At 30.9% G+C, this 16,559-nt stretch overlaps 1 protein-coding gene across 2 annotated transcripts in view; it reads left to right on the forward strand.

The window, feature by feature from the left end:
- The first annotated feature begins 271 nt into the window (after window positions 1-271).
- The window catches only part of LOC106469022 (tetratricopeptide repeat protein 1-like), a 24,890-nt gene continuing 8,602 nt past the window's right edge, over window positions 272-16,559 (forward strand). The window contains exons 1-4 of one of the 2 annotated variants that reach the window (XM_013929477.2): window positions 272-727; window positions 9,945-10,377; window positions 13,146-13,319; window positions 16,024-16,060. In XM_013929477.2, coding sequence (XP_013784931.1) covers window positions 9,946-10,377; window positions 13,146-13,319; window positions 16,024-16,060 — 643 coding nt within the window. In that variant the 5' untranslated portion in view covers window positions 272-727; window position 9,945. The remainder of the gene's footprint in view (window positions 728-9,944; window positions 10,378-13,145; window positions 13,320-16,023; window positions 16,061-16,559) is intronic. The other variant, XM_022398159.1, reaches the window with a different exon arrangement.

Raw genomic sequence — 16,559 nt, forward strand, 5'->3', positions numbered from 1 at the left:
ATACCTCAGGTTATTGAACCACAGATATTAGCGTCGTAAGTCCGTAAACTTACTTCTAACCTACCAGGTGCTGAAGAAAGGGGGGTTAAAAAATCCTCGATCGTTTTAAAATATAAAGTACGAAGGCTTAGTGTTTAATAACCCCAAAGCAAATGGTTACAGATGTAACAGTGTAAAGAAATCAACTCATTAGATTTGAAATATACTATTTCTTTTAAAAATGTATTCAATGATTGGTGCTCACATTATCCAGATGAGGGAGACACTTGTGTTAAGAGGTGCAGCACTTGTAGGCTTAAGGTTAAAATAAAATAGTGAAAGTGGTGTCGATCTCAAACTTTAAACTAAAGATTGTAAGAATGAAGAACGTTATCTCTAACTTGTAATTAACTGTTAGTGTTATTATAAATTTTCATAATCTTTTGCTTTTAACTTGATAAATTAAAAAAATACTTTCAAATATATAAATATTTTAAAGCATGGCTAAAAGTGGTAGTGGTAGATGAATACTTCATAACTTAAAGTTATACTTTAAGTTTAAATTAAACTAAAGTTAAACTTTTCAAGTTCATTTTCAGTTTTTCTTGTAATTTTCGTTAACATTGTAAACAACAAAGAACCCTTGTCGAAGTCTTGCACATAAAGTAGAAAATCTGATAAAAGCCTGTTTAACAAGAAATACATGGAATTTAAAGTAAAAGAAGCAAGAAACTGAAGTGAAAACAAAGTAGGTAGTAACTAACTTAGGTAGTTAGATACTGAACTTAAGTTAAATTGTTACTAGCGTTAATAAACTGTGTAAAGTAAACGTAGTATTATGAAACTAATATTGGTAGTACTACAAATAATATTAATAATAATACTAACTGCGTTAATCAATAAACCAAGCGTAAACTTACGTATAAGATTGAGATTCTTTTTCTATAGCACTGGGATAAAGAAAGTTATATCTCTGACTCATTAAACTTATTGAAAGCTTCTAGTCAGTAAAATTATCTTGACACTGAACCATTACAATGAGCTGTACACTACAGTGTCAATTCAAATATTTCTGTTGTTTGTATTTAAAAAGAGCAAGTCATCAGGGGTGGCTGGTCCCCAGAACCTCCACAAAGATGTACCTTTTAATGTTTTCATTTGAGATTGCATTCATCTGTTATGGACCTACAAATTTGTTTATTCATTCAATTTTGACTTACTGCAAAAACCAAAAATCTGTGACTATCAGGCCTTTGGAATGCTGGGAGGTCACCTATGTTATACTCCAACTTTTCTGTACAATAAACATAGAATATTATTTCCAAACATATTATATTTTTCTTTAATATGAAAAGAATTCTACATATCAGCATATATTTGAATGAATGAGACAGTTAATTAACACCATACGACACATTTAATTTGTCGTGTATTTAACTCGATTATTCCCTACATTAGTCAAAAATATTTCCAAATCTATTATAAATTTTCTGTAATACCAAATAAAAAAACAAACATATATTGATAGTTTCATACCAATTAAGAAAGAAGGAAAGCATATAATTTTAAAAATACAATTCATATAAAATAAGCAGATCGTAATTTGTTGGTAATTACATTTTTTCAGTATGGTAATTGTACAACATTGGTGTCAATGAACCAATGTATACATTCACAATGTACAGGATAGAGCAGAAGTGATTATATAGTTGTTTTGTTTAGAATATAGTTTAATTTCTAAGATATAGGGATTTTTTTTTGTGAACTTGACCCTTGAAAATGCACTTTAATGGATTTCATAAAATGAGTGGAAAAAATCAGAAGTACATACATAATTTTTCCTGTTATTTTCCACTGATGGGTATAAGTCAACTAACCTTTTTCTAAAAGTGACTCTATTAATTAATCACATTTTTTTTTAGTTCCAGAGCTTTAAGCTTTGGATATTCTGTTAAATTTTGATATAGATCTTTTGCATCTTTAAAATTATTGGGTGTGCTTGTTAGCAATGACTTCTACCACCAGTATTTTTTTTTGTGGTAATAATTTCTTTAACACTTTGTACAGTAGTTCCAATTAAGTATGGTAATACAGTTGTTTCCAGCATTTCCTTTTGAGATGGTATCTTCCTCCCTAACTAGAACCAGTAAGCACAAACTTTTAAGTAGCTTTAAATTATAACTTTCTTTTGTGCTAGCATTGTACTACTGACAATCTTGCAGCAACAATGTGTAAGCATGTTTGAGTACTGTTACATGAGAAGTTCTCTTGTGAGAAAAGCCTCACCACGTAGTTTTTGTCACTCAATCTTTTAACAATAAAGTTGGATGATTATGCATGGAGGAACACACGATTGTCTTGTGAAATGATGTCTGCTAGTCCTTGTCTGGCAATTTGGTTTGGCTTCTGTTCCTGACATCTATTTTTTTCTATCTTCTATGACTTTGATTATGTCATCAGGTGCATGTAGTCAGGGAAATTCAGGCTTGGCAGCATCCATTTTCATGTTAGAATCTTACGAGTGATAGTTGCCTATTCCACAGTTTTGTGTTAAAACTTCCTTCAGGTAAGTTGTTTGCAAAAAATAGAATGTATGAACAATTGCATCATTGGTGATTTTCTTCCATTTGTCAGTCATTTTAACACAGCATTCATGATTTCTGACTTATTGGTTCTGCTTCTTCTAGTGATTTTGAAAATACCCAAGCTTTTAAACAACTGCCTGCCATGTACCCAGTTATTTGATGGGACAGACCCTGCTGTGCCACTCACTTTTATGTGCATTTCTATTCAGTAAAGACCCCTTTACAATGTTATTTAAGTTGAAAAATTAATTAGCAATTATATTTGAAATAATGTATGTGATAGTTGACAAAAAACATTACAAACTGGCTTTGAGAACAGATATTTGTAATGTGACAAAACATGTAAAGAGTTCTCCCTAGCAGTTGCAGCTATTTTGTATGAGAACAGTTTCATAGTATTGCCCCTTTTTCTGTATATTCTTTGGACTGACTACATTAAAGAATAATTCTAACTCTAAGGTTTTCATTAATGTTACCTGTGAAGTAAATGAAAAGTGTTGCTGAAGTGGTCTGAGTACACACTGTAGTAATGTTAAGAACCTAATGAGGGATACTTGGAGATGTTGAAGATGTATAACTTAAATTATTTTTCATAGCAGTAGGTTAATATTCACCGAGCATATGCTTAATGTTGTCCTCAAGAAATGCAGATATGTATCATTAATACATAGATGGAGCATCATGCTACTGAAAATGTAAGATTGTGTTTGTTATTCGAGTTTGAATTTTTATTCAACATTTACTATTTAATTTTTGAAATAATTTTGGAACAATATATATCATAGATAATCTAAAATAGAAAATGATAATTAATATTATAGGCAATTAAATTTCAGATTTCATTGTGAACAGACCGATTATAATTTGAATATACTAATTCTGTAAAATACCTTTAAAAGGGTCATTTTTCACCTCTTCTGTTGATTTTATTTCCTAGATAAAATCTATCTAATTTCATTAAATTATTTTAGTTTATTAATCCTGTGTCTAATTATGAGGTTACACATCTGTGTGGAACTAAGCAAATTAGTAAAGGCTAACTTCAGCCATTTAACAAAAACCATTGGTGAACATGAAAATGTAATATAGACTGGAGTTGAACTATTTTTAAATTATGTATTTGACTATAGCAGGGTATTAACGACAATTTGAGTGAGAAGGAATAAATGAGAGGTTGAAAAAGTTTAGTTCATAAGCATTTACAAAGCTTATTACAAATATGGCATACATTGTCTCAAGATATTCAATATATTAGTGTACTACCTTCAAGACAACAACAGAAGTTGAGAAGTACATAGTATTCAGAGTATATGGTGTTTTGAATTAAATAAGCCAGAATTGATTTTAAGACTTATTGGTAGCATCTGTTTTAATGTAAAAGCTCAAACACACCTTTACAATATATTAAGGTTAAAGAATTGTTTGAAAGTTTTAGTTTTCACAATGACATACTAAATTTTGTTAGCACATGAGACAATAGATATGATTCAGAAAAATGGTTTTCTGTTTTCAACTTGAGGATGATTTTTTTATTTGAATATTTGTGTCTGGGTAAACAGTATGCTCATCCAAAAAGATTTACTTTTATTTTGATATTACACAAATGATTTAGGAGTAATTATATTTGATTAGTGTAGGGGACAAGTAAAATAGTTGAATGAAATTACAATGTGTCATTTAGTGTCCTCACCCAGTCAGAAATGTGCTCATCTGGAGAATTTGTTTGATATTATAGAAAGGCTGTCAACTGATTTTTGATTAAATCTTATTTTGCTCTATGTAGTGGACAATTTAGAGTAATTGAATGACATATGGCATTTAATGGTAATTGGGTGCTGTGTCCAGGTAAGTATATGCTGCTTAGGATTTTTGTTTTTATTATAAAAAAAACTCAGATACTTGGAAATAATTCTTTCTGAGTAGTGTAGGGGAAAGCTAGAGTAATTGAATGATAAGTGTTACTTAACTGCCCCTGTCTGGGTAAATATATACTTGTCTGGGATAGAGCTGGGCAATTAACTTGATAAATTAGTATAATCAATCATATATGGGCATTGATTGATTTCATGAAAATAATCAACTAGTGTTTTTGATTATTCCAAGTATCCAGTAATTTGAATTATAATTAAATTGATTAATGTTACAAAAATAATCATCTAATCATTCCCATTATTACTGTTTCAGATGGTTTCAACTATACAGTAATTGAAATGCTGTTATTATGGGTTTTTGTTATTATTTTCAGTTAATTCAAATTTATTCAGCTTAATCAATTTGTATTATGACTTGCAAAAATAATCAACTAATTGAAAATTAGAGTTTTTGGTTATTACTTTTTTTGGTTATTCTATCTGTCCAAGTAATTGATGTATATCCATTATGTTTGTTGTAAAGCACAAAGCTACACAGTTTATCCATAACATTAAGGATGAGAAAGGACTTTTTGATCCTTCTAGTCCATCTTCAGCCTTATCATCCAAATATGTATTAAACTATACCTTTAATTAACTGCATCTACAACATCTGAAAGCAACCTGTTTTAAAAGCCAACCACCATGTTAGAAAAATAAACCTATCATAGCTGAAGATGACTTCTACTCAAAATATGTGTTCCCTAGTTTTATCATTCTTATAATTAATTATGAAAAAATTAATGCATCAAACCCTATCAATTCCCTTAACAATCATCAAACTCAACCTATCCTTGTATGACAAACTTTTCATCCTAGGTATCATCCTAGTAGCCCTACTCTGAACCCTTTCTAACAGTTCAGTGTCCTTTATAAAGTAAGGAGCTCAAGATTGAACACAGTACTACAATTGTAGCCTAACCAATGACATAATAATCTCTTTAGACTTTTATTCAATGCTTACAATACGATACCTTACCTTCACTCGCAACATACCTTTTCTCAATTAGTACTGCCCTCTATCTGTGCAAATATTCAAAGCTTACCACTAGCCTTCCACCTCCCTCTTCTGCATATCCACATGTAAATGATTATGCAGCAGCTGTCCACCAATAGAAACATGATCAACCCCTATTGTAAACAGCACCCTCTACACAGCTGCACTTGTTTATCACTTCTTGATTGGCAATAGTACCGTACAGATGTGCTTGTTTTTGCAAATTTTTCAACATATTTCTTTATATTACTTAGGTTTTTCTTTACTATGTTTTTGTTATTTCTTTATTTATAGGGGCCTTTTTGCTAGTGTATTGTGGATCTCGTGTGGCAAGTGGTGTATGACCAGGTTTATTTTTTTGTTTTTTAAAATTTGCACTGTCCATCCTGTGATCATGCTCGATGTCAATTCCATATGCTGTCACATGTTAGTTGTGTGTCTCTGTTCAGTTGTCACCTATGCTGAAACAATTGCTTTTCAGGATTAGGTTATGCATACTGTAGAGATGGGGTGTTCTGTAGGACCACTAGTAGTTCTCTCTCTAGTGGTCTTTTGCTTCATAAATATGTTTGTCCCAGACTGTACACTCATGGACACACGAGTAAAATATACAGGGATTGCTGCCCATCAGTGATGCTCCGTAGCATTGAGACTCTTCTTACCTTGGATCTGACGTACCATTCCAGATGCTGCTGATTGTTGGCTGATCAACTCCGTTGACATGGTAGCTCTGGTTTTCAAAATAGGGTATTGTGGTCACTTGTTGCACTGTGTCTGGTGATGTAGCCCTCCTGACTCTCCAATGCATTTTTCCCTCCATTGTCTAGTGGAATATGTGAGTCCTTGCCACTTACCAGTTCCTAGCTGCTGGCTGCTGGATCTTGGAGGCTTATCCTCTTGAGTGGTGCATCATACCACTCAGTTGAGAATAGGGCTTTGACATTTTGCTCGTATTGATGGCGTTTAGCACTTGCTACTGCAGACTTGATGTCCAATTCCAGATGCCACCAGGTTTTGGTTGTAGTACTACACTGTATTAATATATATATATATATATATATATATCAGGCAGGTTGCTTTTTTTCCACCGTGGAATTCCTCCTTCCTACTATCTTCCAAATGTACATTCCCGTTGAGTCTGGTGTTGATTGGAAATTGTCTAGCTAAGTAAGTTCTCACATGTGTTCTATCTGGTATCCCTCCTACTGCAGACTGGATATAAAATGCCCAATGCTGCCAAATTTTGGACTGGAGATGCACCCCAGGTTTGCAATCCATCTTCCTACCCTCTGCTGGATTTCATTTCTAGATCTGGTGTTGATTGTAGCTAGACGCAGCACATGTATTCCCATGGCCAGGTATCCTCCTCCTACTTTGGACTGGAAGAACCATACCCAGTGCCACAAGGTTTTGGACCAGAGATGTCATCCTACTGGGGATTTCCTCCTTACTACCATCTGCTGGATGTTAGTTCGTGGTGGATCAGTTATTGGTTGGAAATGCGTGTAAGTGGAGACAGATTGTGGTATAGAAGCTACCAATTCCCATTTTGAGATGAAGAGGTAGGTGATCCTCTGCTTACTACAGAACTGATGTACAATTCTAGATACTGCCAGGTGTTGGATGAGGTCAAACTACCACTATGGCCTGTTGTGCCCGAGCCACTCGACACCCAGGAGTGCCATTCATCGATAATACATATTGTGGGATTCCTTCATGTATTTCCACTTTTTATGTTTATGACACAGTAATAAAAGAGCAAAGAGTATACATGTATCAGTTGTGGTGAGGTCTATCACGATGTACGATTTTCCATTTTTGGTTTTACACTTCATGGTCTCTCTTTGGGCACTTTATAAAGGGGGATAATTTTTTCACCGGCCCTCCACCAGTTCAGTGTGGATTCTAGCTGTTTTGTGAGCGGAGGTAAGATATTGTATCGGAAGTTGACATTTTCTTAAACTGAAAATGTAATTCAGATAGATACTTACCTATTCTCACATTTCCCACCCAGCCTCCCTACTTCCTGTGATATGTGGTGTAGGTCTTCTGACCAATCTCAAAGTGATTAGTGAATGCAAAAATGGATAGGGCACAGGTTACGATAAGGGTTGTGTCATGCTCTTATTGGTGGAGAGTTGCTGCATAATCATTTACATGTGGATATGCAGAAGTGGGAGGTGGAATGCTAGTGGTGAGCATGGAAAATGTGCAGTGATAGAGGGCAGTACTAATTGAGAAAAGCTATTTTGTGAGAGGAGGTAAGTATCTATCAGAAATACATTTTCAGTTTGGGAAAATGTTAACTTCTGTGGATATAACCTAAAATTCTCTTTACTACTTGGAACCCTGGATGTGTTTTTTTTTTTCCCAGATGTTGGAAGGAGTGGCACCAGCCTACATGGGAGCCTACTCATAATACTGGCTCAGATTGGATGCTCAGCTATCTGGTTGGGTTAAGCATGGTCTATCTTTTTTTGATCAATATTGAAAATGTAGTTCTAATGATACTTACTTCTCATGCTCTCCCACCCTTCCTCCACACTGAGAGATGGTGTTAGAGACTGTGTATTGGGTCAGTCTTGAAAAAGTGAAAATATTATTGGAAGGAGGTGATTATATACAGTACCAAGATAGAGGTTGTATTGACATAGGTGGAGAGTGTCATGAGATAGATATTGCCAAGGAAAATTAAGTGGGAATAGAATACTGGGCCAAGTGAGAAAAAATCAGATTAATGCTTAGGTGGGCAAAGATAAAGAAACTCTAATGGTCATGTAATAGCTGTGGTGTGAGTAGAGGTAAGTATTATTGGAAATACTTTTTTTGATTTAAGAAAATGTTAACTTTTCTAACATTTTTAACAAAATGTGTAAATACCTCCGGTATGCACTACAAATTTTGAAAGACTAATGAAAACTTTATTTCAATCTAATATTTAATAGCTTTATTATCCTGTAACCTAGTAGTAGTAGTTACCTAAAAACTAAAGAAAACAAATATTTGAAAAGTAAGTAAATTCCACAAGTCATCCAGCTCTAGTCTGAAGATTTTTTTTTAAGTATTGCATAAGAAGTATAATAGATATGGAAATAATTTTCTTTGCTTTTTTGTAGGAGAGCATTGAAGTAATCATATGACATGTGGCACTTACTGCTATTTAAGTGCCTTGTATAGGTAATAAAATACTTGTCTAGCTTTTTACCTGTTTTTCTGTTTCTGTGGATTTCACCATATTTTATTTTCTTGAATGCCCTCATTAGTTTGATTTTTTTCCATATGTGCACAAGTGTTACTTTAAAAATACAGTATAATTCACAATTCAAAAATAATTTTAAAATGCATCTAGCCTAGAATAGTTTGGCATTGATTGCGAGCCATTTTTAGTAACAGAAAGCTGCAATACTAGAAAACCTACCCAACAAAAATTTAAAGTGAAAATGGAAAATTAGAATTTTTACCACCTTGTCTCTGAGTCTAATCTAATAACAATTCATGACACTTTAACATGAAATTTAACAGGATGATGGTTGTCTAATGGATCACGTATATCAAATGGCAGAATCAGAACTTAAAAGAGGAAAAAAAAAAAGATGCATGATATTCTTAGAATTAGTTAAGAAGTTATTAATAGGACAAAAAGTAGGAAAGACCACATTGATTAAGTGTAAAGACTCAATGTAATTTAAATTTTCATTGGTATATATAAGGAATAGGAAAAGGCTTAAGAGAAGTGCATGTAGATTAGAGCACACTGTCTATTAGTGTAATGCACATGCATGCTGTGGTATTTTAATGGTTTTAGAAGTATTAATTAACTTTTACTGATAAAATGTTTTCATTGTTAGTTAAGATTCTTGGTTTGTGGATAAAAGAAAGATTTAGGCATGAGTTGATAAAAGCTTGAAACCTTTAGCAGAACATTAAGTTATATTGTAAATAACTGAGTTTTGTAAACTATGTTAGCTAGAGATGGCTTGATTCAGATCCTCAGAATTGTTATGAGCATCAATACATGTAGTTTCTTTTAAGGCAAGAAGCGTAAATTTAAGTCTTGAAAGTCTATAGCTGCTTTTGTTTCTTTTGCAGATATATTCTCTGTTAGCTGTTAAAGGTTGTTTGATGGTATGATGTAAAGGTTTTAGTTTTGATTTCCATAAACTTTTATAGGATAGTATAAACACTGTAGATATATAGAGATATTGTATATTAAGTGACTGTTTTGTTAGTTAGAGGGAAGTCCATGTTATAAGTAGGTTAAATGACCTGTAATCTTGTTCATTCTTATGGGACTAAGGTGCCCAGGCATTTAAATAGTTCTTATCACTAAGTTCTAAAGATTTGTGTAAAATAATCCCTAACTTCAAGAATTACAATTTTTATTATTATTATAACTAAATTTTCTTTATTTTTAATTTTTTGCAATGTAGAAGTGTTTTAATTTTTATCATATTTATTTTGTATGTTTTACAGGATGGAACTTAATAAATCATCAAGTTCTAGTGATTATGTACCATCCAATGAAGAGATTATAGAAGAACTGACTAAAGACTTGGAAAAATCTGTAAGTAAACAAGTAGTAGATGAAGACAATGAAGAAAAAAACAAATCTTCAGTATACACCAGTGATTCTTTAAGCTCAGAAAATGCATATCCAAAGAAGTCACGTGACAATTTTAAGGAAGAGCTCAGTGCTGAACCATGTTGCAGCAATATTTTTCAAGATAATGAAATGCAGTCAAATGAGTGTCAAAAAGATAATGAACAGTCAGTATCACAAGAAGAAGATAGCCCAGAAAGTGAAAATTCCATTGTTTTGGAGGAAGATAAAGAAGAGGATGAGATTGTGGTTGATGAAGAATATTTAAAGGACTTAGAGACACAAATGACAGAGGAAGAAAAATTGGTAGATTTTTTATTTTTTATTTAACATGCATCTAAGATGAAACCTTTGACAGTAGGTTTTTCAGCTCATTTAATGATTATTTAACTATCTTTCAAAATACTCTAAATTAACTTCAGCCTTTTTTGAAGTGTATTAATCTGTGTTTATAACACAGGCCTGCGATGTTTTTATTGTTTTAAAATGTTTACATGTTCTGCAGTAATTCCTGTATGCTGAATCCAAAAATAATATCCATATTTCTCCATCATGTACAGATTTTTCACAAAATTTTATAGTGCAATACGTAAAAGAAAGACCACAACACGTAGTTTTGAGACTAAAAGATGTAGATTTCACAAAAAACAATCAGGATGAATGAGAATGCATATTGTTTTGACATCATTGTTCTTCTCATTTTCTCAGTATTTTTGGTAATAAACATAATACATGTTCATTGTGGTAAACGAAACAATAATTTGATCTCAGTAAGTTTTTTTTTTTCTTCCCAATTTGTAAAAAATCCTTACGTGATAGAAATGAATATTGTTTTCAAAATCTGCACAACTGAATTATGGAAAACTGTTATTAAAACCAAAACTTTTATGAAGTAGGCCTGTATAATTTTCCAGCCCTAGAGTTACTCATTTCAGTTTTTAAAATTTGATAATGTACATGTAATATTCTGGAGTTGTAGGTTTGAAAATTAAATTGAACTATTTGAAGGTATGCCATATAGGTGTAGATCTATGATCTTGATATTCTAAAAGGATAGGAATTTAAGTTGAAATTATAGAAAGTAACATCTGAATTCATTTATTGAATCCACAGTTCATTAAGGCATAACATTTCATTTAACTCTGAAATGTCTAGCCTGTTGAATTGACAAACCTGTTGTATTGTTTGTTTTATTACATTGCAAATCAAATACCTTGTTTTTGTATGGGATGTTTGTACAAATCACAACTTTGAAGTTTTGAAAAGATTTCATTGTGATATTTGTTTTCTAAAAACAATTACAAAAATGCTTACCTTTATTGTAGATCTTAAGTTACTAATTTTTTATGTCTACATTCTTGTTGTATTTTTTATAAAGTTTTTATTTTAAAAAGTTAAATTTTAACTTTGTTTTGCTTTGAAATTTTACTGTGTTTATGATCATTGGCATAAAATAATACTTTCTACCATATCAAAAATTATAAGCTAGATTAGTTTTTTTCAATTGTTAGTCAGAAGGCTTCATTTAAAATGTGTAGTATGGTTGAAAATTATTTTCAGGGACATTCAAGAAGTTACTTAGGCTGATAAGCCCTAATGTAAACATGTTCTCACAATACTGGACTTGTTGGGGAAACTAAAATTGATACAGTCAACCATAAAATGATGGAACTAAATCTTCTTTACCTAGTTGCATAAAAACATCATTTTTTATCATACTGTAACAACATGGTTCAAATGAATTATGAAGTAATAAAGCAAGATTTACTGAAACAAATTCAGCATTGTAAATTGGGTGTAAATTATGCTTTTATCATGTTGCTCCATTCTTTGCACATACCTATGCTGAGATTAATAGTTACTCAGACTAGGTGATGTGACAGCATATATAGTTGAAAAGAACAGTGAAAGAGCTTTTATTAGATGTTTGGTTCACTAGCCTGTTGCTTGTCAAAGCTGAGATATAGACAGTTACATTACACCATGAAAAACAAGTTTGAGAAACAGTGTCTAAAATTGATATTACACTTATATTGTGGTTACAATAATCAAATTTTGTTAAAACTATTTTGACTTTCTTTGTAGGAGTGATGAGTGCAGTGTTATGCTTAGAAAATAATAATCAGGAAGTCCACAAACATTAATGTTTGCATACACAATGCACTGAAATCAACTCAAAAATCAAAATTTGCAATTTTCAAAAATATATATATATATACATAGAATTTAAAAAGTAAAACATTCTTATTAAATATATTTCCAGTCTAAAATATTTTGTACATGAGTTGAAAAGGATTACAGTTTTATTTTCTATAATTTTTCTGATTCAGTGGAGGAGTTTTGCCCTTTAGGTAGGATGCATCTATTTGGGTGTGAAGATAAAGTTAATATACATTATCTGTATGTTACTCTACTACTACTTTGAAATAAGTTTAAAGGCAGATTGAAGTGGGTGTATATCCTAAGCAGACTTTGTTTATATGGGATAGAAACATTTTTTTTTTACTTCAGGGCCAACAACTTGTTGGACTTCTCACTAATTACTTGGGTTTTAGTTATTGTAATACATTTGTGTGAAATTGTTTCTTTCATACATACTGTGATGAATATTAAATACTCATAACAAGATAACTACTTATCTGCATGTATAGGTTAATACAAATGATTATCAGTTTCAGCTGTAAGGGAAAGTTTTATTAGTCATGTTTTTATAGAGTAGTTTTATCAAGGTAATGATGAAGATTTATTTTCAAAGTCAAGAACCATGTTTTTGAATATTGAAGTGCTACATCATGTGGATTGTGACATGGCATTGGAAAGCATAAATCATGGTAGATGAGTTTTGCTGTCATAATCTGATTTTAAATTTATTATAATAAATTTATATTGAAGTTTCTCTTAGCTGACATGCTCTTCTAAACATTGAAAAGTCTAAAGAAAGATTCTGTTATAAGAAGGTAGTGTTTCTCTTTCAAAATGTAATTAGTTGTTAGCTTCTGTTTCAGGTTACCAATAGTTGATAAGTATTTATATGTGAGTATATATATATATATATATATATATTTTTAAACTAGGAAAAGAAAGAAGAAGCCCAGAGCTTGAAGAATGACGGAAATGAAAAGTTCAGAAATAAGCAGTATCTGGAAGCCATTAAGTTCTACAGTAAAGCTCTACAGATATGTCCATTATCTTTTACAAAGGAGCGATCAACAATGTATTCTAATAGGGCTGCTTGCAGAGCAAAACTTGTAAGCACTGACTGTATATAGGTATCTTAAAACAGAGGTTAAACTTTCTCAAAATTCTTCCATATTTCAACAATAAAAAAAGAGGTACACAGTTGTGATAGGTCTATGTGTTTAGGGTGTGCATATTTTTTATTTTGCTATAATTAATTGCATATACTTCATTCTCACTAAACCCAACTTATTTTTTGTCATATAAGAAAATTTCTGAAGCTTTCAAACTCATATAATTTAACATGAAAATATTTTAAGGAACAAAAAGAATGTCTAAAGAAACTAAATAAAAATTCCCAGGTCAGTGGTTTGTTTTTAAGTCTTCTAAACTTTCCATTAGCTTCCTTTGTTTATTTCTGGAAGTGCTCTGTCTAATCACTTTCACAAACACCATAAATTATTGCTAAAACCACTTGATATATTTTACATAGATGTAATTCATTTATGTGAGAAATAATGTGAGAAACAAAACATGCATAATTATGCTCTCAAGGGATGATATATTATTAGCAAATACAAATCTATAGTTTGGGATGGACAGAAAAATTCTTTTACAATCAATATGCGTATTGTTTACAAATGTGAGATTCAAGATCTGCAGAGATGATAGTTGAATTTTTTTTCATTTTTATTTGCAACTTGCAGTAAATACATTAAAGTTAATAAATATCAATTCTAAAATGTTATTGAGTTATATATTGCCACATATAACATCGTAATATGTTGTATGCATTTTTTTCAGAACATTATGATGTTGGAATAGTTAGTATTTAAACTGTAAGTGAAACTCCTATGAAAAGTTTTGTAACAAACTTAGATATTTTGCAGTTTCTGGTCCCTTAGTAACAAAATTTATTTTTCCACTGATCATCAGAACTTTTCAAACTGTTGTATTTTTGTGAAGTTAGAAATGTGTATCTTAATATAATATTGTCTACGATCTTGTAGCTACAAAATCATCTGTTGTGTTCAACTGAGTTAATTGGTGTCTGGAGTAGAGATTATGTTTCTCAAGAAATGTTTTCATGTTTTCAACCAAAGTCACTATTCTTATATCATAACAATATATCTATTATAGTACTACTCAGTTTTTATCTCCTGAAAATGAGTGTGCACACTTTATTACAACAAATGTAAACAAAAGGCGGATGTAAGTATACCTTAGTAGGCATTTTGTACAACAACATATTAAAAGCTTATCAAAGGTATTAAAAAGGTCTAATGTTAGATCGTAGAATAACATTATAAGTTTATTTATTGATAGTATTAAGCTCCAACTAAACTAAAGCAAAAAACATACACAAGTTACAGTGTTAACTTATCTCTTTATTGAATACAGGTTGTACTTAATACAGGCTTAGCTTTCAATGTCTGGGATTAGGATTATTTTGTGTTATTCTAGATATTGTATGTTTTAAGAAGTACTGTTGCAATAAAGATACTAATTTAACCACACATATATTTTGCAGGATTCTGGTAGTATTAATTAACAAGACAAAAATGAAATATACCTTTCTATTGTGACTGAAGTGACTACATATTTAATTAGGATAAACATTATATTTCTTAACAACTACAAGACAAATAATAACAATTATTATAGCATTGTCAACTATAGGGACTACATATGTAACTGGGATAACAATATATTTTTAAGATCCACAGAAAAACATTGATTATCATGTGAAATGTATATGTGCACATACATTTTATGAACATAAGGAAACTGAGGTAACAGATGGCTATTCAACACATCAAAATCACCCTTTATCTAAATAAATGACAATAACAGTAAAATATCTAATGAAAAAAATTTATAATTTTAAATCACTTGTTTCAAGCATATGCCTATTTAAAGCTAGCTTTGGTGATAAATATATTTACTGTGGTTAACCAAGATTTATTCTGTAAATATGGTTAGTTTGGTATATCAGAAATTTAATATAACTTATCATTCATAATATGTTGTTAAAAATATTTTAAATCAACAGTGCAAGTGGGATGAACTACTCCTATTACACAGACTTAAATAGCATTATCACTGTAGCTTTTATAATCATGGTAAAATTTAATGAATGTTAAATATCTGTACTTGCAGTAATTTGATTCAGTGGTCTGAAACAACATACATTTCCAAGTTTTTCCCTTCTCATATCTTATTGTTTTATTTGACAAAAGGTATAATGAATTAATGTCAGTTTATGTATTATATATATGTTCATAGATACAGGGTGTGGCAAAAACTATTATATATTAGTTGTTTCGTTTACAACATAGTTTACTTTCTAATTTTTTAATTTTAAACAAACAATAGCTCAATAGATTTTGTTGTATGCATAATATTTCTTTTAGTATCAACTGTACAGTAACTCCTTCCTCATCATATATGTATGAATATCAGTTTTATGTTTTTCTGAAGTGCACATAAAGTTTATTAAATGTACTTCTTAAGAAGGTGTGATAGAATATCTGTTTTGTATGTTAGCCAAATTTTATGTTTGTTGGTATGGATTTTCATGAAGTTACTTGTTTCACAATTGTGTACCTTTTTTTATTGGGTCAACGAAATGTACAGCTTACATTTCATTTATTGTTAGAACTCGCATAGATGTAACTTCTTTGAAAATTGATATTTATATTTGTGTGTGCTACATTAAAAAAATGTATCTAAGAAGGACAGTTTGAATGTTTAATTGATTTTATGGTATTGCAGGAACAGAATGAAGAAGCTATTTTTGATTGTACAAAAGGTAAGAGCAACTGAAAACTGTAGACACACGCATGTATATACAAGTTTTTAAATACCTGTATTTATCTGTTTTTAAATATTTAACTTGAAAACCATTAGTTAACCCTTTTGAGACGGGTCATGGGTGAAAGGCCATGTCATCTCGTTTGTTGACTCGCATTAAAAATTTTATTGAACTACAATTTCATGAATTTATGTCAATAAGTTTGGTATCAAACTATAGATTATAATTCAAATTTTAGTACTATATATTACTCACTTTCTTAATTTAAAAGCAAATATTAAAAAACACAGATAAACATCGTTTTTGTGTGTCACGTGGTATGTTGAATGGACCACTGGTTCAAATTAGATGTTTGTAAAATCAAAATACCAAGTTTATAGTTTCAAATGAATTAGAATCTCAAATTACCAATATTGATAAGCTAAATAATAAAATAAGAGCCTCTTATATTTTCAATTTGCTAAGATATTGCTCATGTAATAAATCAAACACAGTG

This window comes from Limulus polyphemus, unplaced genomic scaffold (genome assembly GCF_000517525.1).
Source record: "Limulus polyphemus unplaced genomic scaffold, Limulus_polyphemus-2.1.2 Scaffold93, whole genome shotgun sequence".
Classification (NCBI taxonomy): domain Eukaryota; kingdom Metazoa; phylum Arthropoda; class Merostomata; order Xiphosura; family Limulidae; genus Limulus; species Limulus polyphemus.